This window comes from Hylaeus anthracinus, unplaced genomic scaffold (assembly GCF_026225885.1).
Source record: "Hylaeus anthracinus isolate JK02 unplaced genomic scaffold, UHH_iyHylAnth1.0_haploid 0, whole genome shotgun sequence".
Lineage (NCBI taxonomy): Eukaryota > Metazoa > Arthropoda > Insecta > Hymenoptera > Colletidae > Hylaeus > Hylaeus anthracinus.
This window is the reverse complement of record NW_026533254.1, coordinates 18,982,346-19,010,251: the sequence shown is the minus strand read 5'-3', so window position 1 is coordinate 19,010,251 and position 27,906 is coordinate 18,982,346. Positions and strand designations below refer to the sequence as shown.

Sequence of the window (27,906 nt, the reverse complement as noted above, 5' to 3'; positions counted from 1 at the left end):
GATAACAACAATCGACGATCGATGAACCGTCCAAGGTATCTAGGTATCTAGGTATCTAGGTATCTAGCTATCTAGCTATCTACCGTATAGCAACGTAGCGAATCGCAAATAAATTATTTATTTAGCGAAATAACCAACTCTTTGGTAGCGGTTCGGCCGCGGCACGGCCGTCTCGATCGCAGCGATCCCAATGCTCGCGCTGATACAACATAAAAGATATTTACAACGAATCGAACTTGGTGTATAGCTGTATAGAATATTGTTACGGTTCAGTAAGAATCGCATCGTGGTCGTGGTGTAGGACGACATTCAAAACATCGAAATTCTTGTAAGAAGCGCCAAGAAGAAAACTCGAGTAATTCCCTTCCAAGGCGTTGTTGATACCGAAGCCCCACCTAAAAGTAAATCACTCTTGGATCTCTTGGAATGTTTCATTTTTAGAATAAAACTGATCGAGAAGAAAACAAAATGAAACAATTACCACTGTCCACGTATGGAATGCAATCGCGTAACTCTTCCGTGATAATATAATCTTTGGCGCAGACGCAGACGTCTGGAAGAAAAATGCATCGTTTCGACAAATAAAATTCCTTTCTTCCGAACGTTTACAGAGTATTAAAACGCGTACATACCGTCTAGGCATTCGACGTTCGTCACTTGGATAGAATGCGAATCTCTGTGTCTATCGGTCACGCACTCTCTGTGGCTTTCGCATCGTTCGTTCAACGCTGAAAGATAACTGGTTCGTAATCGAATTCTCGTCGCGTTACTTACAATTAGCTGTTTCTATCGATATGTACCCACCAACGTCCTTTAAACACTCGGAACCGCTCCGATGAAACTTGTCCGCGCAAATGCATTCACCGTTAGACCCGCAGATTGAGTCTTTCAGGAATAACCGGCATTGAGAATCCTCTTGACACGGTTCTCCAACGGAATTGGCAGCTCTCAGACACCGCTTACCGTCGTTCGATACCACGTGATTCATTCTGCACGAGCAAACGTTCCTGCAAATCGAATTCTCCACGACGCATTCGTAATCCTTGGAGCACTTGTCGCCCAGCTCTGTCGAACCACGTAAAATTTCACGTAGAGAATCAGCTGGTGACCGTTACTGCCAATACGGCCAATACGATTTCAAAAGTTTCGAGAATCGGTGTTAGAATCGGTCGTTCTTCCGTAATCGAAAGACCCCTCTTTCTTTTCATATCTTTACCTACCCACATTCGGTATGCAGCCATCGTTACGAGGATTCGGATGATAATTCAAGGTACACTCGCAAAATCCTGTCACGCAGTAACTATCTTTGATGTAACAATTTCGATGCGATTGACAAGCTTTTCCTAAACCTGCAAACAAGAAGAATAGCTAAATTAATCGTTTGCGGCAAGAGTCGCTCGACGAGTGCCCTATGGGCGAAAGGTGTGGTGAAAGGTCCACGTAGCTCAGAAAATATACACGTTGGACCTTTTTCTCATAAATACTAATTTTCTAAGACTTAATCGCTAAACATCCTCTAATTTCATTTCAAGTTTGTCCTCGATTATATATATATATATATATAAATGGTGTCATCTAGCGTTAAAAATGCCAATTATTCGAGAAGAAACTTGGCCGTTTTCTCGATAGAGACGCTGACCAAACTCTGAAAATTTGAATATTTTTCAAATAATTTATATTATACAACGTACTAATCTAAAATTCTACGTGCACGTGTGAATATAAAAGAAGGTTTAAAGGATATTTCGTTTTGTTGAAATTTTCCTATTAAAATCTGCACGGCGTGTATCGTCGAAAACAATCTGAATCGTAAAGGAAATTGCAAAGCCATTCGTCCGTAGTAGGAAATAAATCATTGTGCAGGAAATGCAAAAAGGCTTCGTTGCAGAGTAAAGCGACACGAGTACGATCACTCACCGATAGATTCGTAGCATCTTCCCTCGAAATAATAAGAGCCATCAGAGCACTGACAGATACTTTGTTGACACTCGGAATAGGTAGCAAAGGTGATGCGACACTGAATGTCCGCCTCGCATGGGTCTCCGATAGCGGTTGCCACTACGGAAACAAATTTCTTTTACTTAACGGCGATATTTTCTCCAACAAGAACCTTGTTCGTATTGTTCGAGAGGTAATCGGTACTGGTAATTCTCCGTGGGAAGGCCAAGGAAATATGATTAAGCCGAGTTGGTGCACTAGCACGAGCAACGACACGCTCCAGAGGACGGGAGACGGGATACGGGAGACGGGAGACGAGAGACGGGAGACGGGAGACCGGGGACGGAAGACCGTACCGTGAGAAAGAGACTCGTACAAATACGAACGAAGAAAGATATCCGTGGAATCACATATCCGATTCTAATGAAAAATCGCCGAGTGCAACGATTAATTGGCAATATATTTCGAGCCGAATGTTCGAGTGTGTACGTAGATATATTTGAAACGCTTGTTTACCTTTTAAACACTTTACGTGCGTCCGATTCTTGTAGACGATGTAATCATCTTTGCACAAACAAGCTTCTTGATTCCAGCAATACGCGTTCTCTATGCAGTCGTCGTCGTAATGGCAACTTTCCAGGGTGTCTGAAAAAGAAATTGTGTTACAGACTTGTTAAACGTACAAATATTTCGATAAAAAGGAATCGTAGACGATGTCGATTGAATACTATTTCCGGTTCTCCCGTTGCACTTGTAGGATAGCACACCGCGAATCCAACTCGGTGCATTTCGCTCGCATGTACATGTATATTCATATTCGTCGGTTCACCGAGTTTCCGTTTTTACTAGAATACGTGAATCCGAAAACTCGGTAATACTGTTCGATCGAAAATGTCGACGAAACGTAACCGAACGATTTTCGATTTTCGATCTCGATACGATACGAGTGGGTATCGTGTTCGCATACGTACGAGGGGGTGGTGTTCGGTCGTTGCATCGCGACGATTCTTGATTGACGTAGGAAATGGTCGCGCAGACGGTGACGGGCACGAGGACGAGGAGCCTCGATAGCCCAGCCACCGTCCTGGTCGGCGTCATCCTCGTGCCGTCGCTGGAACGTCTTGTTGTCTTGGTTCCATCAGCTCGATAACAGTTGCCGTCATTCCCAATCTCGAGGACAATGGTTCGAGCAGCTCTTCCAACTAAACGTTCCTTTACGCTCTGCCGCGTTCTCTACTCGCGTTACGAGTTACTAGTTACGAGTCGGAACTGCGCGTCAACAACTGCACATGATCACGATCGCACCGCACCACCGACCCAAAGACACGGTATCGTTCTCGTATCGCCGCGCCGCGCCGCACCACTCTCGCATCATTTTTACCACTCTACCAACATAGAAACGTCTCGCCAACCACCGCTTTCGATTGCTTCGATTGCTCCTCTTGAACTCTATCGGAGATCGGACCGTAACGCGAGTTAGTTTTGGGAATTAGTAGGCAACGACAAGCCTCGATTCGTTGCCATTGTTACCGGAACCGAGGCGAGAGTCGCGGATTTATCGATCGCCGTCGCCGCTTAAATTGGGTTAAGCGCGCTCGAATAAATATTTACCGTGTTTACCACTCGATCAACGATCAATGTCGCGACGCGAAATCCATTTGGAATCGACGATGCGTCGTTCCACTCGTCCCTGACTTCGACAAATTAAACTGTTTGCGAGCAACGTTTTACCACAGCTCCGCAGCAGCTTTTATTACGTAATCGACGGGTAGCGGGCGGTAAATCGGTGACCCAACAGTGGATCCTTGCTCGTGTTTAACTTTAATTAGATAGGTGGGTTCTCGTCGCGTGGTTAATTGAAATCGTAAACAGGATTTTAACGAATCTTTCATTAGCCTATGCAATTGTAGCATTCTCGAAACAGCGATGACGCGTGTGCATCGGCATCGGCATCGACATCAGCGTTGCGTCTATAATAAATATTACCTGGTAATCGGTTACGATGAATATGCCGACGCTTCGAACTCGGCGCGTATTTACCGATCGATGAGCAACCTTAGCGTGCTCCGTTTCCACTGTTTGACTATGTTACGCAACAAAACCGCCACATAGAAACACAGAAGCCATTGTCATATGGGTTGGGTGCTCGAATAAAAATGATAAGGTCGCGGTCGATCTCTGCAATGAGAAAACCCACTCCTCCAAGAGAGTTGAACGCGTGTGAATCTTTCAACAGAAATTATCGCGTCGTTTTTTGAACGTATCAACGAGCAAATACTTTGATTTATCCCTGTGTGGAATTTCAATTTTCCGTCGATTCGACAAATCGATTATTTTCGTTTCCTCGCAGAATTATCATGTATCGCGACGCGAACATAACGTAGCGACGTGGACGCGGACGCTCGGACGGGCAAAGTGCCGGCACTATTTCCACATATCGCGTGTGACTTTGTACTTGTAACAAGACTCGCGCAACGTCAAGCTTTGTTCGCGGCGTACTTGTATGTCGCAATCGCGTTCCAAGTTCCGAGTCTCGAGAACCGAGCAGAGAGTTTGACCGAAATATCAGAAAGCAGAAGGGAACGATCTCCCTTGTTCTTTAATTATGTGCCGTCCCGACCCGACATTCACCTAACTGTGAGAACCAGCCAGCGTAGATCCGGCCTCCCTACTATTCTCCACGAAACTCGAACAGAGGATTTTACTCGGTCACGAAACAACCAATCTGCTCGAGGCATTTCTTACGAATTCATTCCACCGAAACCCTCGACGTTTCAGCAAATTAAACGAGACCAACACCCGGTTCGCGCGATCCCTAATTTTTATTTCGATTCCCCTGATACGTGAATTTTCCACGCATTTTAGCTCTATAGATATCAATGTTTTCCTCAACGGATATCATTTTTTTAATTAAATAAACAGACTAACGTAACCAACGTAACGATTCCACGGTCCACGATCTATCTGCATAGCTCCGGTGCTCGAAAAACGCACCGCGTCATCGCGTCATCGCGTCATCGCATCATTGCGTCAACTCGAATTTCACTTTGAGTTTACTCTGAATTTATTTGGAAAAAGGAAAGCGGAACGACTGAAATCGCAGTTGACACTCACTTCTACGGAGCAGATGCTCGTGCTGTCCGTGCGCGGCAACGACTGCACACCGTGCTGCCAAGCACAAGCAGAACCAGAGACCGATCGACATCGACATCGACAGCGCAACACCTCCAAACGCGAGACGATACGCCGAGCCCGCCATCTCACAATCACCCGTTCAGGATTACAGCTTTGCTTCTTTTAAGAGCGTTCCTTTTCCTATCCTTTTGTTTTCCTTTCCAGTCCTCCTCACTCGATTCCTTCACCAGACTAATTCACCAGAAAATTTACAAATACGTTTCTTCGGTCTGTTCTTTCGAAACTACGACCGATCTAACGTTTCTCGAGCAGCTTTATCTAATCGGTACGCGTTGATAAGTTGCTCGCGACCACGTACCTACGTATGTATGAACACGAGGCGAGTCATTTATTGTCTTAACCTCTCTATCGGCGCTGAAATCGCGGATGTGTCATCAACAATTTTCAATCTATGTTTAACGCGGTAGACCGCGTTAGGTTGCGCATCATCTAAAATTTCAGTTCTGCCACGCCTTGATGTTGAGAAACGTCGTCAAACGACAAGTATAATTTGTATACATGTACACCTATTCTCACAACAGACATTCCAATATTTTGTTAAATATAGTGGCCGATTGTTACCGTGCAATCCAACACTAAACTAAAAGTTGAGTAAAATTCTGTGCGTCATCTTTTTTCTTGCATCACACCGAATCGAATACTTGTACCTGTTGCTTCGCTTCGCGCGCTCCTGCCCAGACTACTAGAGAACATTTCGGTTGGTATTGGTAGCCGTAGGATACACCGTCGCGTCGCGTCGTGTCGACACGATTTCTATTAAAACGCTTTGCATATTAATTTTGATTATATTGTATTTTAGAAAAAAAAGTAGTAAATCAGCTATGGTAACAATAATCTTTGTCCAATGTTTCGCAATAATATTGTAACAGTGTAAACGCATCCAGGGTATTTTAGAAATTTGGAAAAACATGCACTATACCTACTATTTCTCCGAAAGCCAAGGCATAAATTATTTGTAAAAAATGACATTCGTTCGACTAGAGCTAAACATTAAATTCTTAAATGGCGTCAATGTTGCTACGATTCGATTCGCATACATTTGATCGCAACTTTTCTTGTAATACAAATAAAATACTACTCGCACTTTACTTAATACAAAATTCACGACGAGAATTTGTCGTAGGCCTCTAGCGTTCCACGCAAAAGTACACGTATCTCTACGGTGGCTACGTTCAGCATTATCGGGCTAGACGTAGACGTATCGTTTACCCGATGATTCGATAGACGAATTTCGTTTCCGACGAATACGCTATGCAACTTTTCATCTAGCTATTCGTTACCGTCAACTTGTGATTTTTCTTTCACCAAAAGAGCTAATAAAATTCCCTAAGGTTTACTTCGATAATGATAAGGAGGTCTCGAATCACAGTCCACGGTAACGCGGTTCCAGCAATCGCGTTAATTGCCCGCGAGCCGAAGGAAGTCATCGAACGCTTCGATGCACACGACGCATTATTCTCTCGTTGCACTCGACGCGACGCATAACTCGGTATACAGGACGATGAATTTGACAAGATCTCCTATTGTTAGCCGAGGTAGTGGCTCGAAACGATAAGGACGACATTAACCGATTCGACAATCTCTTGGCCCTATACTCTTACGTTCAGCTATATTATACTTATAGGACCGCAACGCTTTCCTTTCCCACGCTGAATCCTGCATCATGTTCTAGCCGAGACACGGTGCACGGACCTAACTCGAGACCAAAGTGCTTCGAGGGTAAAACAAGTTTTCCCATTGGTAGATTAAAGAAAGATGAGGAAGTAAAAGATCGAAGGAAGCGAGGAACGCGGAAAATCCAAAGAGTTAGAAGGGCTGGTTGCAGAACGCGACACGGACCAAGGTTACAAGGAAAAGCAATAGAAAGGATCCCAAGAAAGACGCACCTGAAAACACCAATCGATTGAAAATGGCGGAATCGAAGCGCCATTCGCGGAAGGATACAACTTTTCGATTAGTTATTCGCTTACCTTCGTTATTGATACATCTGTTACCCTCTCTGTAAAAGTCTTTGGCGCATACGCATGTGTTTTCCACGCACTCGACTGCTTTGGTGGTCACATTTTCGTCTTCGGATTGATAACAGTCGTACGTGTTTCCACAATTTTCCTCCAAAGCTGCGAAATTGCGAATCGATGCGACTAACGACAAAGCGATCCAACCAATTCGAAAATAAACGAATGCTTACCTCTGTCGAACAAGCACCGATTAATCTCGAATTCAAAGTGGTAACCATTTTGGCAGCTACAGCTTTCCGCGACGCAGACGACATTTCCAAATGTCACGTTACACTGTACGTCTTCCACGCATTTTTCTCCAATTTCCCGAGCGACTGGCAAGCATCTATTCTCCGCGGCATCGATCACAGTCTCCGCGGGACATCCACACACTTTTGTATCGGTGCAGGTTGCACCTTCGACGAGAGAGCACTCTTCGGATTTCGAACACAACATTCCGAAACCTGTCGTGACAGTTGAATCGTTTCCAGTTATCTACCGATCTACCGAGTTGAACTTTTCGTTTCTTTTCGTTTCGTTTCGTTTCGTCGTATTGTTGGTCTTACCGACAGTTTTATAGCAAGCATCTCGCGCGTAATGATAACCAGATATACAGTTGCATTGGCCGTTACTCTGACACGTGGTATTCGGCAGATAAGCCAAGCATTGCGTCTCGTCGACGCATGGGAAATCGATTGCTTCGGCCTCTAAAAATCAACAATCGCCGTCCTCCTCGTAAATATAAATTCAAACCGCAATCATACATACCGTTCGTTCTTACTTTTTAAACAGAGTTTCTTATTGCTCGAGAAAACGTAACCTTTCTGGCATTCGCACCAATTAATCGTCGTGTTGCAAAAAGAATTGACAAACTTGCAATCCTGATTGACTTTGCAAACACGGGAAAAGGACGACCCTAACGGCCCTAAAATATAAACAGGAAATGTCACGTGTCAACGTAAAACTGTACATTTCTTTACCTACCTGTGTTTCTGTTGTCCTGTTGTAGAATTTTCCTACTGGAACAATATCGGATTTCCGTGCCGTTCTTGCACATGCAAAATCCGTACTGGCAGAACACGTCCTTGGTCGGTGTACTCGACAACTCCGGGCATGAATTTTCAGGACTCGTACAAGGAATCGGTGGATCTGCGATACGACACAACCAAAATCCGATTTTCACTTTGGAGTTTAAAAAAAAAAAAACAAAAAACTAGTCTTTACTATTTTCATTTCTAGTCATTTCTAGCCCAATTTAATATTGAAAATAGTAACACGTATTGTTGTTAACGTAAACATTATCGCGTAGATACAACGCGATGTAAATTTAATATTACTAAATATTTTAATCGTCCTGAAAGAAAGAAAGAAAGAAAGATAGATAGAAAGAAGCAAGCGAAAACGGTCGACATTCGAATAGTTACTTGATCGTCTTATTGTCGCCTATTGTTTCCTCGAGATTTGTTTTCCTTCCAGCAGTGCCTCGAAAAGGTCGCTTTTTTTGTTTTTGAAACAAAGCACGTCAACGTCTGTATACACAACTACCGGGACATCCATACCTACCTATTACGAAAGATATAGGTATAGGTACAGGTACATGTACATGTATATGGCGAAACGCGACCGATACTTGTAATAAACTGACGTTAAATCGATTTCGACAGTCTCAACGGCTCTACTCCCCTGTCGCGGTACATTTCACGATACCGATAACTGATACATCCGTATTTCTATAAAACTGTTTGAAACATGGCAAACTACGTACTCGCTACCGTAATCTATAATCTCGAATTAATTTTAAATTGCTTGTTTCTTGTCAACTGTCCGATACATAGATAATAGTTGAACAAGTTTGGCAGTTCTTACCGATTTGCTCGGCAATCGTACGATGAAATATCGCAACAACGACGACGACTTGGACAAGGAAGCACCTCTTCATCTCGAGAGCAACGAGGATGGTTGGACGTTCAAACTTCAATGAGGCGCGAATCCTTGCACACTGGCGAATATCGGTTCGCGATCGAGCATCGATAGCACGCGACTGATGAACGGCAAACCGAGATGAGCCGAGTCGAGTCGAGTCGAGTCGAGTCGAGTCGTCTTCTCCTACCAATCACTGTTTCCTTCCCAACTACATGTATATTTATTGTATTGTACCAACCGATAGTTGAAATATTCCAAGAAAGCAGCCTACCCCGACACCAACCATCTGATTCACTCGAGCAGTTATATCAGAGATAAATGAAAAGATAACGATTATCACGGAAGGGCGTGCACAGTGTCATTCTCGGTCGAGACATTACCGCGTTTCGTATCTAGAACCGTTCGAGTAATGCACTGCGATCGTAGTCAATCTTCACGAGTTTACTGTTTTTGAAATGAAGACTCAAGTTTTCGGGATCGCTGTGCTCTTTATCACTTTCGGATCACTTTGCTGTTCGACGCGTGAGTGTTGAAAAGAACCTTCCAACGACCGTGTACATATAATAGTACATACACATATGTACATAGCATCGTACGTTACATACTACTCTACGAACGTAAATTGAAAATCGGAACTTTTCTTCCAGAAATTATCGAAAAGAATGGAACTGTCAAGTATGGCGAGAAATGCCAAAGAGACCGTGATTGCATTTCACATGCGTTCTGTAAAGCACAAATGATCTGTACCTGCGAACAGTATTACTCACCTACTCCGGACAAAACGATGTGCATCGCTAGTAAGTATCGATGGTATCGCTGCTATCGTTGATAGATAATTTATCTCGACATAATTGTCCTTCGACAGGCGAGGGGTTGTTTTGCAACGACGATTCGACCTGTCTATCGATGACGAACGCAGAGTGCAAACAAGGAAAATGCGCATGCAAAGATTCGTATGTTTTGGACACAACCAATTCTTCGAATTGCATCAACAGTACGTAACAAGTGTGGTTGCTTGGATTCGAACAAAAATTTCTGTACGTACATGTATAACAGGAATATTACACCAAGTTCGCGTTACAGGACCGTCGATGGTAGGAGATCGTTGTCAAAGGAGCGATGATTGTCAAGATGTACTTGGTCGTGCTATGTGTATCGAGGAAAGTTGTCGATGCGTCTCGGGCTACCACTTTGTAAATCAAACAGGAAAATGCCTCCAAACACGACGTAATAACTAATACTTGTTTATTTATACTTGTTATACCTCTTTATTTACTCGCTTACAAATCAGGTGTCAAGATACAAGACGAATCTAAGATCAATCTAAAACAATCGGTCGCAATCGGTAGCGAATTGCCAGTTTTTCGCAACGTGCTAGAAAGAAATTCAAGGTTTATTTAATAAACCTTGTCAACGTTCGCATAGAAAACAGTTGTGAAGCAACGAAAATTCCGCTAAACTTTTTTCGTGCGAATGTCTTATTGTTAGAACAAAGTGCGGGTCACGTGTACCAACCAAACTAAATTCCTAAACACGCTCTTTTCAGTTTTGTTCGATACGTGCTTAATGGATTACGAGTGTATGGGCTCCCGTAATGAAGATGTCCTTGAATGTAAAAACAGTCGATGCGTTTGTAAGGAAGGATATGCGGATTGTAGCAGAGGTTAACAACAATTAACTCTACGCCACAATCTAATTCGGTGAACGGCTGAACGCGTCTTTTTAACAATTCTCATCTTTCTTCTTTTCCAGCCTCTCTGTACGCCTTTCTTGGAATTCCAGTTATACTTTTATCGCTTCTACAACAACTAATTTAGAACCGCAGCTCCAAACAGGTATCTGCAAATTTTACTTTAAATCGATAAGCGAAACGATATGCGATCGTTGTAAATAAATGTCTGGCTCTACAAATTTAATAAATTATTATTATTTATACCTTACACTATTTATAACTGTACACTACATACAAAGTATTTTCGTAAATCGTTCATTAACACAGGTGCACGTAATTTTGTTTAGAGTTGCGAATAATAAAAAGCGCTCCGTGTTCGCTTTCGCGGACTTTAAATGACAACGAGTACCGACGGAAACCGACGCTGAAATTTTCATAGCAGTGTGTTGGTGGTACTCGCCGATACCCTAGATATGTCTCTGTGTGATGGCTACTAGCACCGCGTGGATTTATGTCTCCAACTAAAAACGTGGTTACACTCCTCAGCCCCCGTGATCCGCGTCGCGATTTTTATCCTTCTTTCTATTCCAAGTTCAGATATGAGATATAATGTCATAGATGGTTAAATAAGAAATTTCAATTATACTGCAGCACGTGTCAATTCATACACCATTAAAGTGAGGTATGTATTTTATGTTGAAACTTGAAACTCAAGTACGATGAGTAAAAATCGAGGTTATGTCAAGTATTAGTCGTTACTACTATCACATCGTACACTAACATTAATGATTATTAATGTTTAGCATGTCGTGGTTCAGTAACACGCTACGTATGGTTACTAGTGTGTGGACACCACAAGTAACTTCGGTAAGATTTCGCTATCATGCCAATGTGAGAGTAAAGGGCCCGTTAATGCGACGTTTTGGATACAAGGATCCTATCGATATGAAAGGACTTTTGCCTCGTGAAAGTGATAGGAGGGTCAATCCTTTGCCACTATACAGACCAAAAGATAGTTGGAATCAAAAGAGAGCACTGTTTGGCCAGAATGATTACATTGACATTTTAGGCTCGGATAATCTTCATCCGACTAGAATTTTGTATAATGTACCCTCCTGGCTAAGAGGTGTTAAAGGCAACGAATATCAAGTATTACTGAGAAAGCGTAAAATATGGCAGCACGGTATATTTCCAATAGCCAGACCAACGAAATGGCGCGACTTAAACAAGAGAATAAAATATCTATACAGGTTCTTAAACTATAAAACTAAAACATATGGCAGCACCCAGTAATGTATATTTCCATAATAAAATGTAATTGTATCTTGCATTAACCTTAATATATCTCAATACTTTCGTACTATTCAAATTCCTAGTTCTGAGTAGTCGTTAATTGGATTTATAATTTAATCGCAATGATAAAACAGCATCGATACTTTTTATTAATATTTATTGTAAAAACGTGAATGATTGCTCGCGCGTATGTACATAGTCAAACGTAAAATGATGACAGCCACGAGATAAGTATATTTCTAACAAAGACTATGAATAATTGTTGTAAGTACAATTAAGGGACAATTCTGAAAGTATTTATGCAGATCTAATGACGCATATGTATATATGTACAGACGAGTTACGAGTATTGTCCATTTCCTTAAAAAAGTAACAATTAATCTTATTACGGTAAAGCTCTATGATAGCTTGTTAAAAAGGCTGTATATCGTGTTCTCCATAAGTTTCACGATGGCTGAATATCGTGATGTACGGTATCTGAATCAGTGCGCGAACGCGTATGTTTGTCTGTGTACACTGTTTCTCCGTTAACGGATAAAAGTACCTCGGTGTTTGTATTAAAAACTTGTTTCGACCGTTGTTGAAAAACTAATACAATTTAGCTTTCACTCTGTTTCATGCAAAGTCTAAGATAGACGTTACGCGTTAGGCAACACCATCGCCAACTCGAGGATGTAACGAACAACTTTTAATTTGTTTCATGTATGTACATAAAGTAATGGCAGTCAGTTAAATTGTTAAAACCTTATTTTAATCAACGTTCACCGCTGAACCTGTATAGCTGAATGTAAACTAAGATTTCACAAATGATTTTGTAAAAATGATAATAGGGTAGTTTCGTAATGTTTACTAGCATCTAAATTTCTAAGACTGTGTCTTTCGTTGGGATAAACTTGCAGTTGATATGGTTTTCCAGACTTTACAAGGGCATTGATCAACTGACTTGTGTGAAAAAAGTGTACATTCTCGTCTATCAGTCCGTGAATGATTAATAGCCTGTTTTCCTCGTCAGGGAATTTATCCACATAGGTTAAAATTGAGCCGGTTATATAACCAGGAGGATTATTTTGAGGCAAATCCATGTAGCGTTCGGTATAACCGGTATCATAAAAATTCCAGGAGGTGACCGGTGCACCGGCGATCGCCAACTGAAAATTTTGTTTCAAACTATCATTAAAGAAATAAAAGTACATTTACGTATATTAATAATTCGCGATACATAACGATACCTTGAATACTTCAGGATACTGTATCAGACCCATAAGACTCAAATATCCTCCGTACGACCAACCGTGTAGAGCTACGCGATTCAGATCAATATAACCAGTAGTTTCGGCCAACCATTTTAGTACTTCGACTTGATCGTTTAATTCAACGGTACCCATTCTGTGTTGCAAATGGCTTTCAAACATTAAACCTCTATGATGCGAACCACGAGAATCGATTAAAACTACGCAGTAATCTTGGGCAGCTAACATATGCATTCTCAAATGTCTCATTCCCTATATAAAATATGAATGTGAATATGAGTATGAGTATGAACGAATGAGATTAATGAGATTCAAATAAGTATAGTAGCATCTTGTTCAGTTATATTTGATAAATGTTTACTTTAAAGGTATTCGATACGAGTTGCACTTCGGGACCACCGTAAACGTTGAGTATCGTGGGATACTTGACACCAGGTTGGAAATTATGTGGTTTAAAAATCATGGAATAAATTGAATCGCCAGACGATATCGTATGTGTATAAATTTCCGGGGCAAATAATTCGGATTCAGGTGTCGATGGTTCTAACAGATAACCTAAGGGAGTTAAAGAAATACTCTCCACCGTCCAATCCGTTTGCGATATTTTAAATACCTAGAAAAAAATGATTGAGAATCAGTGAGAACAATTGTTCGGATCGTGATTTTCGTGAAGGAATCGTACTTGACAAGTTGGTAGCGTTTTGATGGAGCTGTAAACAGTCACCAGCATCGTGCATTCCTTATTGAAATATATACTGTTGTAACTGTAACCCGGCCTTGTGAGCAACCTTATCTCTAATGGCCGACGAAGAGACACAGCGTAAACGTGTTGCTCTAACGGACCCTCGCGTAAACCACAAAAATAGACGATAGAGTTGCTTTCGTCTACCCACAATTTTTTACCCAACACCTCCCAATCTCCTTGGGTTAAAGCAACCTTCGAAATAACTCGAGGTTGCAAAAAAATGCTATCCATTCTATCCAAAGATTCTTCGGCTTGATTGTTTAAACCTACTAACGGAACACGTAAAAAGGATATTGAATGTATACGATAATAGAAACGCAATCGAAAATGCAATATAGGTTGGCGTTGAGTAATAATAGTCGTGTCAGTGTTTCACCTGCTATACTAGATGTTACGAGATAGAGGTGTCTAAAATCAGATTCCTCGCTACCCCAAAGGAATTTCACTTCCGTTGAATTATCGGATGGTAAAAAATAGAGGAGATCGTTAATATTGATCCAAATCGAACTGAGCTCGGAATATATCACTTGAACACTCGCCGACGATGGCGTAAAGTGATTTTCGGAATTGTATATGTTTGGAGGTGGCTCAGAAAAATTATCTATCGATAATAAAACCAACTCAAGCTTTTGCTGTTTTCTATCTAACAGCTGGACCCAGACACTATATTTATACAAAATATTACGGAAATGATGATTACAACGCGCACGGAAAATAGGAAATATTTCTGACTTACTATTGCGCATCGGGCGTCCAGCCTACTCTCACCATGTATTCCATCCATGGAAAGAGAATATGCAATGGATATTGGAGTTCTAATATTTCAGTGTCAACGATTTGTAATGTTTCGGTTATCCGGAATTGCACCATTTTAAGGTTACTCCTAGCATTCGAGGTACCAGCTCTAGGAAACCTAAATTCGTCTATTTCTTCCGAATTTGACGTAGACGGAAAGCAAAATATTTTTACATCGCTTTCGTCGACCTCTTCGTATACTATTCTATAAACACCGTCGTTGGATTTTGGCTGCCACCAATAACCAATATACCTGCACAAACAAGTGTATTTTACATAAATATCGTCTATATTAAATATACATGCATATTTAGTATACGGTATCATACTACCTACTACGCACCTAGTAAATTCTTCTTGCATTACGTAAGAAGGGGTTCCCGCGGTGAGAGGATCGTCCGCTAAGCTTCTCCCACCCTTTCTTGCATAGGTTAATCTTATGGAAGAACCGGTGATACTGTGGGATAGGTAGAGATCTCCCGAACACGTATGAGCAATTAACGCGTTGTTCCATGGACAAATTTGTGGACATAACTTTGCACCTGACGTTGACATGCGAATCTCGGATGGAAAAAGAGGTCCAGCCTAATACAGCATTTTTATTCAATTTTATTTAGTATCCTTTGGATATTTTCATGAAGGCAAATAAGCATCGAAGAAATACCATGAATCCTGTGTCTATACATTGATAAAGACTACTCGCAGCTGGAAAGACTAATTTTCCACTATCTGGATGAATTTCGTAACTCGTAATGCCCCAAGTGGCTAGTCTTTTCCTTTCCCATAACAGCTGTTCTTCTCTGGATAACCTTTTTGTACTGGATACCCTGTAAACGATAAATAAGCCTATAAAAATTGAGCCAAAGCGTAAGGAAGAGCCAGTGATAAGATGGTCAGGAAAGGTTACGGTACGTTTGAAAATTTGCTTCGATAACAGGTTGCCAGTGAAGACGGTATCCATTGGCATGATCGGAATGCGCGATATCCACGTATAACAGAGTGGTCTCCCATCCGTTGCTCGGACTACTGAGGAAATATATTCTAGTCCTGAAATAAGAAAACTTTTCACGATTACAAGATCTTTCTACAATATATAATAAAAATGGTTCTTACCGTCCATCGGGTAAAGATCGAAACGTAATAGATCCCGGTACGGAGCCAGCTGATACCCCGGACAATTTTCTGCGTAAATCACTGACAACGCTTCTCAATTCGGACCAACTTTTTCGCAATACCGTGGTGACAGACGTCGTTGAAGTCCGGTCGCGGTCAGCCCCTTCGTTGCAACTTTCCATATTTTTTCTGTTCGTAGCTCCGTTCCCGACAAGTCATTCATTAAAAGGCCAACCCTTTGGTACGATCATGTCAGACCACTTGTTAAAAGCGATGCAGTATCGCCGAGGAATCGCCACGAAATCAACGATCAGCCGCGTACACAGTTTATCTTTAGGTTATGTCCGTGAATGGTTCTTACTTTCACCTTCTCCCCGGACTGTCAGCCTCTCCCTTCTCTCCTCGACCCGCGACATTAATTTCGCGAAACCGCGAGCGCAAGTCTTTGGCGAAGCGGCTGGCAAAACTTGTCGACAAGCTGTCACAAGTTGGTCAGCGTGACAACTCTGTCTCTTGGCAGTCGTCGGAAGTCGACTCCCATTCCCATTCTATTACCATTGTCACGAACAAGTGAACACGTGAGACGCGACGCTAGATGTGCTTTGCTTGAATCAGCTTGGACATACAGGGTGTCCCAAAAGTCGGGGAGGAGCCGGAAATGGGGGGTAGTTGAGAATGGCCGGCCGCGGTCGCTCGAACGGTCTACGCGCGCTCTGATTGGTCGGGGTTTTTTCTTAATATCTCCTTAACGAAGCCCATCCGACATTTTTGCAAAGGAAATTATTGTTCAGAATCGTCTCAACTACCCCCCATTTCCGGCTCCTCCCCGACTTTTGGGACATCCTGTATGTAGTTATACATGTATGTATGTATGTATGTATGTATATGTATACATAGGCACACGGGGTGCGCTCTATACTGTACGCGGGATACTACACTGCAACTGTGCCAACGTGGACAGTGTCTCTGTGTTGCTCGGTTACTCCGTGGTTGGCCCTCGGTTCGGTTTGGTTCCCGCTTTTCCGATTCCTTTTTCTCGGTTGCCGCAGCCGCAGATGTGAGATAGCGATGCTTTTATTACATTTCCGGGTTTTCCGTTACCTTTGTTTCCGATAACTAATGGTAAAAATAACCAAACAAAGCGGTATGTATGTACTTGTTCTTCTTTCCTGTCGAGAAATTTGGTTCTTTTGTTGTTGGCGGTAAAAGCATCAACTCGCAAAGTCGAACGAGTTACGTTACAGCTTGACAGTTAAGGAAATACTAGATCATTTCTGCGAATTATCAACCATCAACCCAACCAACCTAACCTTGTTCATGAATTGCAGGACCAATCCCGACCCGACACCGACAAAACAGGGCTGCTCGACAAATGAAAATTCAACAAGTCTTGACGACGCGTTACACGATATTCTTCGTAAGGCTTCGCTACTCCCACGAGACCATTTTCTTCGTTTGAGAATTGATATTGGTAGGTTATCGGTTAATCGCTAACAGTCTGCAATCTACTATCATTTGTATCGTATTTTGTACATATACAATCCCGTCCAACTATACGTTCAATTCCGATTGTTTTCAGAGATAGAACCATGGCCGGCCGTTTAAGAGTACCATCGTGTTTCTTATCGCGACTTCCATATACGACGGATTTGCCAAAATTCAATTTATTTTCTATCAAAAAGATGAAGAAGAATTGGTCGGTAAGAATATTAAAATTAAATTGCATTACACAATTAGCAGAATAGCGACGAGACAAATATTGTACACACGAATTAAGTTTATCAATAGACGTATCCGAATGCGCTTATCGCACACCTTTTACGAGTACGTCCTTTGACTCACATTTACTTCCTATTTACGCGAGAATATGTACGTATATGTACATACATGTACGTATTTATAGACGCACGCATACTTTGTGTTTGCGTTTGCGTTTGCGTTTGCGTATCGTCTATTCGTCTCGTCTCGTCTCGTCTCGTCTCGTCTCGTCTCGTTCATCTCGGAGCACATCTTTCTATCTACGTATACGCAATGTATAGATGTACAATGTACATACAGGTGCCAACGTAAACGACTAAAAGCTCGCGTAAATACGGAATGCGTTGGTTGAAATATTAAACATTGGCTCGCCAAAGAGTAACCAGTAAAAGACTAGCGCATTATTTCAAATACATAAATATTTACATTGAAAGATGAAAAATTTCGATTAAACTCGAGCTCTCTACTTTGAGAAGCGCATCAAAGTTGGCCATTCGTCGTTAATCGTTAATCGTCTGTAGGCTACGATACGAAAGTACAACTCGCAGGAGGATAGAAAAGTGGGAAAACGAGGCGACTGACTGGATTCGATTTTTTTGCCCTCAGAGGCTGTAGCGGTGTTTTTGTAAGCTACAGTACGGGCTTAGCAACCCCGAGGTATCCGAGCTAGATGACCCCCACAGAGATGAGTTGTCGAGCGATTGTCAGAGATAAAAAGTTATGCAATATAGGAGGGCCAGTAGGTCCCCATAGAAATAAAAAGTTATATTACCGATGTTATGCAGCGGTTAGTAATAATCATTTAAGGCGGTTCCCACACTTTTACAAGAAAAACCTGTACCTGGATTCGATTTGTATCGTCCTGTACATAGAGTTACGCACGCGGGGACGGCACTCCCCGTTCCGGGAGGCCGCTGAAGGATCAGACCGAGCGTAGAAAATCAACTAGGTGGCCACGTGGTGATCGATACTGTAAGCACAAGGCCATTGGATGAAAGACGAGGGGAGAGTCGGACTTTTGGTGACGAGCATTCGTTATACATATGTATTATACATTGCCGACTAGAGCGCACACATCCACGAATTACGTGGAAAATCATTTCGTAAAAATCCCATTTACCGCATTACTTTTCAGTATTCTTACCATTATCGTGTTTGTTTCTGAAAGGAAAATGTGGAATGTGTTGTAGATTTGCGTTGCGACCAACAACTTGTCGCCTGTACCTTGATAGAAATTAACGTTGTTGTGGTTAACAACAGTTGTTTCGCCAAGGAGGGAACCGGCGAGCCGAGCCGAGGCGAGCGAGCCCGAGAACATGAAAGATTTAAGCTCCATATCTCTTTACCCCGACCCGCGTACTTGTGCCGAGTGTCTCTTGGCTAGCCTTCTTTTCTCTGGAGTCGGTCTCAGCGTACGCCGAACGAGTAAACTATTTATATCGGCAGTCTGAAACGAGTTTTACCAGAGTATCACCAATGTGCATTTCGGCAATGCAGAAGGGACACGTCTGGACCTCGTATTATTCTCCGGTTTACGTTGGCCGTGTCTACATAAATGTTTGAAAAATAAAGGACAAGCTAGCACGCCTACTCGAGAAAATTGTTTCGCGACGTTGAAAAGTCTATCGAAAAAAAGCCAACGGGCGGTAGCTTGTACTCGATGAAAAATTAATTAGTCGACGAGTTTCGGTTCGTCAATCTCTCCACGAGTCTCGTTTAGAAAAGGAAAGATTACCGATTATAGAGAGCCGTTTTTCATATTCTCAAATGGATTCAAACATTAATTACCTTTGGCACGAATGGCTTGTGATATACTCGAGTCGGGAATTCACGAGTTTCGCTAGTTGAAATGCGAGACAAGCAACCGGTGTAGTTTACTGGTTCAACTTTTTCGCCCTTCTTCCACTTTTCCTCCTCTTTTCCAAGAGGAGCTTGCCCAACTCGCTGCATAATGCAGCCGACTATATTGAATGCTTGACAGCGCGGCCGGCCAAGTGATAAAGAAATCCGCGAAAAGCTCCCTAGGCCAACGTTGACGGAATGTTAGGTGACCTCGATGTACTCGTTCGACCGAAAAACATTTATTTTCTTTTGTTCTGAAATAAACAACATTCCGAGTTTACGTAATATCATATTATACATACTATACTTGATAGTTTATATAATCGCTATCAAAGTACGTAAGTAGAATCTGTCGCGAATTACTTGGGTCTGGCAATAAAAGTGTGATAAATCGCGCGAAACGAGTAGCCAACCATCCTTACGAATTGCTCCATTTCCCCCTTAAGCTAATATCGTTCCGCAAACGGAGGCTACTTACGGCCAGTGATCCGATCCGCTCGAGTATTGTAATTTTATGTCTAGCTAAAGTATCGATAAACCACGATAAAAATAACGATAATGTGATCTAATGGATCGATTCGATTGAGAGATAGCGCGAGAAGAATCGTCGAAATTTCGTAGATATTTGATTTCGATGGTCGATTATTCTTATTGTTAAACTTTTCGAGCTACCAGTGTTCGCGTTTGTCATTTTTCATTCTTTACTCATTCGTTCATTTCTATCGATCGTAGGCGTCGGCGTTGGCGTCGGCTTCGGCTTCGGCTTCGGCGTTGGCTTCGACATCGGCGTCGGCGTCGGCGTCGGCGTCGGCGTCGGCGTCGGCGTTAGCGTCGGCATCGGCGTCGGGTTCGTCGTCGGTGTCGGTGTTGGCATCGGAGTCGAAGAGGCGTGTAGGTAAAGGCTAACAAAATCTCCACTTACCTTTGCGATTTTAATTTACGCAGCTAAATACACCCCCGAAGCACGGTTAGCTCTGTTGTCGAGCTACATTTTCCATTGTACGTGCAAGATAAATAAATAAAAATCATTACTCGTGATCGTGGTAAGATAAAAAGTAGAGATAAAAGTGTGGAAGAGGATAAAATAAAGAGATGGAAGAAACGATCTAATAGAACGAAAGACGACAGGAACCGTAGATAAAGGGAATATTTTCCTTTTATTCGTCGCATTTTTCACGTTCCTCCGTTTCCTTGTTGACAGTGCCAATGGCAATATCTTGTTTCACGATAACGAACGAACTGGCCAATTAACGAAACGCGAGGGAATTTTCTTCGTGGTTTTTTCGTTTCTGTTTTCGAATCCCGTACGCGATATCCAAATACGGTTCAGGGGATACAAGTATTAACAATACACGATATCACGCGAAGCATGGGGTACGAGGGAACGAGCAGCACAGGGAATGTGTAAATGTCCCTCGCTCCCTAGACTCGCATCTTTGGGGTGAAAATATGCTCGGCTGTCTTCTCCGCGTATCGCGTTGCTTCGATATTACTCGATGGAGTAGGGTATACATATAATACACGTATAAAGGGGAGAGACGTAAACGCAGTGAGCGAATTTATGCTATCGAATTACGGTCATCCTAGGCCCGACTCGAATTGCTCCGACAATGTCCCGTTTTTGTTCCTCAGTGGGAAAGAGAAAAAAAAAGATAATTTTAAACAATTAATTGATTCGATTGAATCATTCGCCGCGATATTTACTCATTCGAAATCGAATCGAATTCAGGTTGTTTCGTTTCTGTACATTTGCTTCTGGTCGCGGTTACAGCCGGTGCGTCGATACTCGACCGGAAACGCTTCTTTTTCGCTTTCGCGAACCATAGCGTGGCTCTTGCATGCCAAGTAATCTAGACTCGTTCTCCTGCGCTAAAGATACAGGGCTAAAAATAAGCTTTTAATATATCCTTACTTACAGCGTATTGCAATGCAATACAAAAAAAAAAAAAAAAAAAAAAAAAAAAACAAAAACACCTTACATCTCCTCGGCAAACGCAAAATTACACTTGAAATTCAGCGAACGAGATATATATTCTGGATTGCGAAAATCAATTTCTCGCGAGAAAATACAACGCGATACTTGCTGATATTTCTCTAGTTGGCCTCGAGTAAAAGGATACGGAGAAATTTCTGAGCTAGCTTTTTTCCCAGAGCGGCAGCAATGTAGCCGACAGGAGCGTATATAACGCGTGCCCTTGGGGGGTCCTGTTATCGATTTCCTTTCTTCTCGTTCTCTCTGCTTCCCTCGGACCACCAGCCGATGAACAGGAATCCCGAAAAGCCTGCCGGGTTAGAACCACTCGAAAGATCTTTCGTCGTTTCTACGTTTTTTCCTTTCGAATTATTATTATAAAGGAGAAGAATAATGATAGGTACGAAAATAATCAAGCAACGATACAAGTAATTGTTACAGTTCATAAATAAATACAGTCGGTACTCTTTTATTTCACCCTGCTGATTAACTCGACTGCTGGTTTTTCGTTTCTTCGCTCGTCCCAGAGTGCCAAAGAGCCTGTCGCGTATCCTTCCTTTTCTTCTCTCTCGGTTTCTAACGATTTTTTTTATTGAAAAAAAGGTCCCCGGTGTCCTCTGAAATGCTACGAGTTTCGCTCGAATTTGCTACCGATGAAATGTATGCCGTGGCCGTGGCCGTGATGCAACGCGAGATTCTCGATTCCTAAAGCCAGGTGGTTTCCGCGTGTGCAGCTCGTTATCGTAACGCGGGATGCGCCTTTTAAAAGTAATCCGTTTTCAGTGGTTCGCGAGTGTATGTATTTTGGTTCGCGTGTCGTACGCAAGGTACGCGTCGGCGTCGAAAAGAAGCTTAACGTGACTAGAACTGGGATCGAAAATGGACGAAATCGTCGATTACGTCTCTTACGTTTTTTACATGTCTTACACTTGTACATATACATATAATAATACACAGTATATACAGTTTTTGTACTCGGTTAAACGTAGAAATAGAAAAGCACTTATCCCTAGACTTTCTAATGCCCCTAGCTTCGTTCGTGTGAACATTAAACAACGCCGAGGCGATAAACCGACTCATCGATCGTTTTCGCGCTCGGCGTACCTGTAAAATTCGCGATCGGAATCGTCCGATAGCTTGCGTCATAGATTACAAAGCTCTCTTATCGACGTTTCCTGTATAACGATCTTTTCGTTCTATAGCTTGGATGCCGATCGCTACCCTAACAAAACTTGTCTTATCGCGATTCATCGAGAAATGATCGTTGCAACATTTTATCGGGAGATTGTTTAATCTTTAACCCTCGGTCCTTGGTGTGGCTTCCTGGAAAATGTTGAGTTTTTGTTCGTCGCAGGCAAAATTCCGAGTTGCAAGAAAGCATTTCGTAAACGATTCGTATCGTCTGTTTAGGATTCCTTCAACTGGCTTTTATCTCGATCGTTTTCGCGGAGAAACAAGTACCATTTCATCAAAAATTTCGTACGTGTTACGTAATTGTTTGTTCTCGTTCGATTAGGCCACATCGTCGTTGATCGAGGCGACGGGACGGGCTGCTGGGATAAGTTGACCGCCCTTTCTAGATCGATCTTGCTCGTCGGAGCAACCAACAAACATTTATAAAGAGACGTCTCAACCAATACTCGACCATGTCCCAGTGACGATCGACGGAACGTACAAACTTTCTTTTCCTTCTATTGTTTGACGATACAGGATCGATGTCGAAAGATGTGCCAATTTATCCAGGCCAGGCATTCTACATACATTCTTCACTTTTCATCGATAATACGCTCGTTCTTGGAAATTCGTTGCAAAAACGGGTAAACACCGGCCTGGCGTTCCCCTTCTGTTACTTCCTACAGGTTTACCATCGTCGAAATTCTCGACAAAAATATACGTATGTATCATACGTATATCTCTCTACGCAGACTCTAATTATTATCAGTTACGTCAGCTCTGCCACTATGTCTAAAAGAGTGTAAGTTGTTTCGAAAGTGAAAGGAAACTACGTTTCTACGATGCTGCGAAACAATTGATCATTCAAGGGTCACGGGTTTGTCATGGAAATGTCAATTAATTGGCTTAACATGGGCGTTGCGTATTCATGGAGCGATTTTTCAAATGAATCAATTACACGAATATTTTCTTCGCAAACGAAAATTCAAGAAAAGACATGATCGCGAAAGAAGGAACATTTTTATTCCTTGTCCGAAGTTCAACGAAAGCTCCATGCACACGCACACGCGTATCGCTATTAAACAGTCTGAAATATCTATCGAAATGGTTTCTTATTCGATTGACGATATATTAATTTACGACGATGGGACATTTCGTCGATTCGATTCGTTTCGTTTCGTTTCGTTTCGTTTCGTTTCGTTTCCATTTGATACATTCAAACGATCGCGGTCGTCCAAAAAGTATCGATTGCCGATCGAATAAAAAACCGACTTCTTCAAATTCAACGTTCCATATTTCAGAATAAAATGTTTCACTACTCTTGCACCAACCACCAAACAATACACCTTAAAGATTATACGGTTCGCTTGTCGTCGAATTCAAGTAAAACCTACATTTTTCGCATACTTGAACAAACTACTCTGTATCGAAGAAACACGTCGAAACAAACAAAGTACGATAAAGTTTATGGAATGCTTTGTCTTACATCATCTCTATCACATATTAACTAATAACATTCCAAGTACACAATTTTCGATGCAGAACCCTGTTGTCGTGTATCTCGCAACAATCGGTAAAATATACGCTACAGATAGTAGAATTTGTATCTTTGATTATTTGATGTACTAGATCGCGTATATGTGTGCGTGTGTCTGTCTGTTCTGTCTGTCTGTCTGTCTGTTTGTTTGCGTGTGTACATATGTACTTTTTCACTTTTTAACAAATACAATGTTCTCAGTTCTCGTTAGACGAGTAACGGTGCGTCAGAAAATCTCCGAGAAATAAGAATCACTGGGACTAAACGAGTGTGGAAAAATAATAGCCCTTTATTGTCACTCACCTCCAGCTTTCAATCCTTTCGTTGCGAAACAACCGAGATACCGTGTCTCTTCTTTTCTCTCTTTTCTTAGAAGTCATCGTATGTGTTCACTTGTACTATTCGTTATCCCTATGGATAGAAAGTTAAATATACTCTCTCTTCATGCTTTTTAAAATTACATTTTGCCTGGCAGTACCTTTGTTCGAAACAGCTCCGAGGAAATGAGGAAGGAACGGAAAAATCCATATTCCTACGATGTACGCCGTTGGCCGTTTAATTCGTGTCACGTAAATTATACTTGATAGATTTCAGGATAGATGGTTTAAAAGTAACAAAGATTCAAAGGTTACGACCAACGACGTATACAAAGGGCAAATAAACTACTACAAAGAAATACTAATATTTATGATGTAGGTGTGTATATATAGGAATATGTACAGATGCGCGCACCCGATGCATCGAAAAATCGATAATTGCACCGTGACACGTAATTTACACTACACGTATAATTACCAAAATAACCATTAATTTACCAGAAGAAGTAGGTATGTTTAAATAGTGTGGAGGGGTGTGTGATACCGCGTCTTGATTAAAATACTTCGCTACAGGTTTACAATTCTAGTGTTGCTCGATTTATTTCAGAATTCGTCAATCTTTGCGTCGAAGAATGACGACGATGACGATGACTGTAATAATAATAATAATAATAATAACACCAACAACAACAACAACAAAAGAAATTGAAAAATGATAATTCAAGTGCCTCGGTTTTTATATTCGTTTGTCGATAGTGTCGTCTCATCCTTTGTTTCAACTGCATTCACCGTAAACAAAAGACCTAATGTCCGCGTGATCGTTGTATTCTTTTGAACGCGTGACAAAATTTGCCGGCGATCGAGTTTGGTGCGATTGAAAAAAGGATCGGCGATTCTTTGTTAGGATCATTTGTAAAAACATGAAAGTTGTACTACGTGTTATGTCCAAATGTTACGATATTCTCGGTTCCACGAAACAAATTCGATTTCTTCGACGAGTTCCGATTTCTGATTCGTAATATCGTTTCGCAACCAAAATCGATCACGATGACTGCCAACCGATTAACCTGTCGAGTAAAATGTTCATCGTGATCCGTCGACAACCTTCGTTTATCAAACAGTCTATGGAAAGGGATGAAAATAAGAGATACCGTTAAGCGGCGTTAGCATGGAATAAGAGTGTTTTTAATGTTTTCAACAACAACAGGTACAGTAACCAGTTTACCTGCAGTAAGTACGTTGGTAATTATTTCTTCCGTTTCTCCTTTTCTCTCCGTCTCGTGTATCCTTTCGCCACATCTATTTCTCACCCTTACACACGCACAAACGAATGGCGTGGTCGCACTCACGCCCTTACGCACGCACGCACGCACGCACGCACGCGCGCGCGCGCACGTATATACTCTCTAATTCGCAGCTTTGCCTCGCATCTCTTTACTAATTAATCAAAACTCACTTGGTACTTTTACTCTTTTACCTTTTACCCATGAAATCGGAGTAAGTAATTAATTACGTAAGTAAATTTTCTACACATCGTGTTTACTATTCGACTGTCTATCTAGCTGACTATACTAAATAGTTGCATTGCAGAATTCGGGTTAACCTACGTGGCTACGATTTCGTGATCTTTCCAATAAAGAAATGCGGTGTTATCGATCGTTTGCAAGCATCGTTTATCCTATGGAAAAAAATATATATAGTTACAGCATCAAGTAATCGTGCAAATTGTTCTCGTAAATGAACCAACGAGAGAAACGAGGTACGAGATGCGAGATGAACGAGTCGAAATTTCGCATTCGATGATTAGATTCGATTGGAAAGTCAGTAAATCGTGGACCGATCGCGGGAATGTTTACAGGGTGAAATAGATTGCGCTACGTCGAAGCTTTGTCCAGAGAACAGGAAAAGTACGCAAAAGTACAGATACAAATTTCGATATCGTATACACGTACAATAACGTTGCTAACCGTCTAGAGGTAAATCCAAAGATTATCAGAGTCTGACCACGAATCAAACGACGCCGGCGAGACGAATCACCTCGATCGTACCCGTAGGTTGTTTGTTCGAGACGCGGTCAGTTTCTAGTCTGGATGTACCCTAACAAGTTAAAAATTAACTGTCTGTAAAATAAATAAAATAAATAAAACGATAAGGTAACAAGTATAAGAACAACAATGAGGATGAACATGAACATGAGCATGAGCATGAGCATCAGCATGAGCATGAGAATGAGAATGAGAATGAGAATGAGAATGAGAATGAGAATGAGAATGAGAATAAGAATGACGATGACGATGACGAAAAATGGCACATTTTACGAAAGAATATATTGGACAGTACGTAGTAATTAATATTAATACATGTCGTATACAGCTAACGATATCTGGGATATCGATTAGCTGCAATTATCACGCAAGATACATCGCTACTGGCTACACGTTAAACAGGAGAAAAGAGTCCCGTGTTTGGCCAGTCCTCGTCGATGCTCTCCGACGTCATCTATGCGATCGACGAGGTCCTGTGAAAACGGAACTCGTTCTCGATTTGTTTGTCAGTCACGCTACGCGGAGATATCGTAATCGTCTATCTCTCTATTTCTCACACTATATCTGGTCGATTCAGTTCACCGTTTATCCGGTTTGTACTTTTTCAACGTTCTCGAGGTTGCAAAGTGTCCTCTCGTGGCAGAATTGTCTCGTATCGTTAATCGAATTTAGTTTACTCGAGCCAATCAATCACTCGTATCGTCGAAATCAACGGGCATTTCATCCGGTTATCTTTTAGATCCGTTATTCGTTCAGTTTTACGGGGAAACGATATCGTCGATTTCAATCGATACGCTTCAATTTCTCGCTGTTTCTGTCAAGTACGCGGCCGAATAAATAGAGCGACTCGCGGAAACGATTTGATTCCGTTGAAAGATACTCGCAACTACCTACCCGAGATGTCGACTACTCGCGATCGTACACTTTAAAAGGCAATCGCGTGGATTCGAGCTGATTACATGTACGCGCGCGGTGTCTAATTTATCGCTCGACGATCAATCATCTCTCGTATAGGCGATCGCGTTGCTTACGACTCGCGACACTCGCAATGAAAACGAAAACAAAGTGATTCGATGACGCCAGTCACGGTGTTGACAGCCGAAACCAACAAATACAGCCGATGCTGCTGGTTGCTGCCGACGCCTCAGCGTCAGCCTTAGCGTCAGCGTCGGCAGCGGCGTCGCGTCGCGTCGCGTCGCGAGCAACGTTTTCGCGTTTTCACTACTCGAGACGCTTTCTCTTTCCGCTTGCTCTCCGTATCTATGTATTTCGCACGTTCTTATCTTCTTTCGAAAACAGCCAGGATTAGATTCAAAAAATATATGCGATACCTTGTCCGCG

General features: G+C 42.0%; 5 protein-coding genes across 20 annotated transcripts in view; 3 read left to right on the top strand and 2 right to left on the bottom strand.

The window, feature by feature from the left end:
• Positions 1 to 99: 99 nt before the first annotated feature.
• On the bottom strand, positions 100 to 9,201 carry LOC128894223 (prion-like-(Q/N-rich) domain-bearing protein 25). Its single transcript, XM_054155829.1, has 15 exons — positions 8,997 to 9,201; positions 8,115 to 8,279; positions 7,912 to 8,055; positions 7,697 to 7,837; positions 7,322 to 7,594; positions 7,104 to 7,250; positions 6,973 to 7,019; positions 2,910 to 3,171; positions 2,455 to 2,583; positions 1,918 to 2,058; positions 1,221 to 1,349; positions 805 to 1,065; positions 633 to 728; positions 482 to 553; positions 100 to 395 (listed from the first exon to the last, which is right to left on the bottom strand). Exons 1-15 carry the CDS (start codon positions 9,067 to 9,069, stop codon positions 310 to 312), a joined length of 2,166 nt encoding a protein of 721 aa, XP_054011804.1. The 5' UTR covers positions 9,070 to 9,201; the 3' UTR covers positions 100 to 309.
• A 140-nt stretch (positions 9,202 to 9,341) lies between these two features.
• Positions 9,342 to 10,988, top strand: LOC128886031 (tenascin-like). Its single transcript, XM_054140557.1, has 6 exons — positions 9,342 to 9,575; positions 9,701 to 9,850; positions 9,919 to 10,047; positions 10,137 to 10,280; positions 10,600 to 10,716; positions 10,806 to 10,988. Exons 1-6 carry the CDS (start codon positions 9,509 to 9,511, stop codon positions 10,868 to 10,870), a joined length of 672 nt encoding a protein of 223 aa, XP_053996532.1. The 5' UTR covers positions 9,342 to 9,508; the 3' UTR covers positions 10,871 to 10,988.
• Positions 10,989 to 11,240: 252 nt separating this feature from the next.
• LOC128886090 (39S ribosomal protein L51, mitochondrial) lies at positions 11,241 to 12,061 on the top strand. The gene is made up of 2 exons (XM_054140652.1): positions 11,241 to 11,407; positions 11,529 to 12,061. The coding sequence occupies exon 2, from the start codon at positions 11,530 to 11,532 to the stop codon at positions 12,016 to 12,018; it is 489 nt and encodes a 162-aa protein (XP_053996627.1). The 5' UTR covers positions 11,241 to 11,407; position 11,529; the 3' UTR covers positions 12,019 to 12,061.
• Positions 12,062 to 12,684: 623 nt separating this feature from the next.
• On the bottom strand, positions 12,685 to 16,469 carry LOC128885892 (dipeptidyl peptidase 9). Of its 2 annotated transcripts, none has more exons than XM_054140227.1 (10): positions 15,922 to 16,469; positions 15,721 to 15,855; positions 15,473 to 15,635; positions 15,152 to 15,393; positions 14,750 to 15,061; positions 14,390 to 14,676; positions 13,951 to 14,282; positions 13,630 to 13,881; positions 13,248 to 13,520; positions 12,685 to 13,166 (listed from the first exon to the last, which is right to left on the bottom strand). In XM_054140227.1, the coding sequence occupies exons 1-10, from the start codon at positions 16,101 to 16,103 to the stop codon at positions 12,819 to 12,821; spliced, it is 2,526 nt and encodes an 841-aa protein (XP_053996202.1). In that variant the 5' UTR covers positions 16,104 to 16,469; the 3' UTR covers positions 12,685 to 12,818. The 2 variants fall into 2 exon arrangements, with proteins under 2 accessions (XP_053996202.1, XP_053996213.1); XM_054140238.1 differs by having other exon boundaries at positions 13,951 to 14,279.
• A 320-nt stretch (positions 16,470 to 16,789) lies between these two features.
• Positions 16,790 to 27,906, top strand: part of LOC128886040 (uncharacterized) — a 43,468-nt gene continuing 32,351 nt past the window's right edge. For 5 of the 15 annotated variants that reach the window (XR_008459725.1, XR_008459727.1, XR_008459728.1 and 2 more), the window contains exons 1-3: positions 16,790 to 17,172; positions 17,250 to 17,392; positions 17,501 to 17,621. Coding sequence is in view for 5 of the 15 variants with exons in the window: in XM_054140602.1 (XP_053996577.1) it covers positions 17,511 to 17,621 (111 nt within the window). In the remaining 10 variants the exon portion in view is untranslated. The other 10 variants (XR_008459724.1, XR_008459726.1, XR_008459723.1 and 7 more) reach the window with 10 other exon arrangements.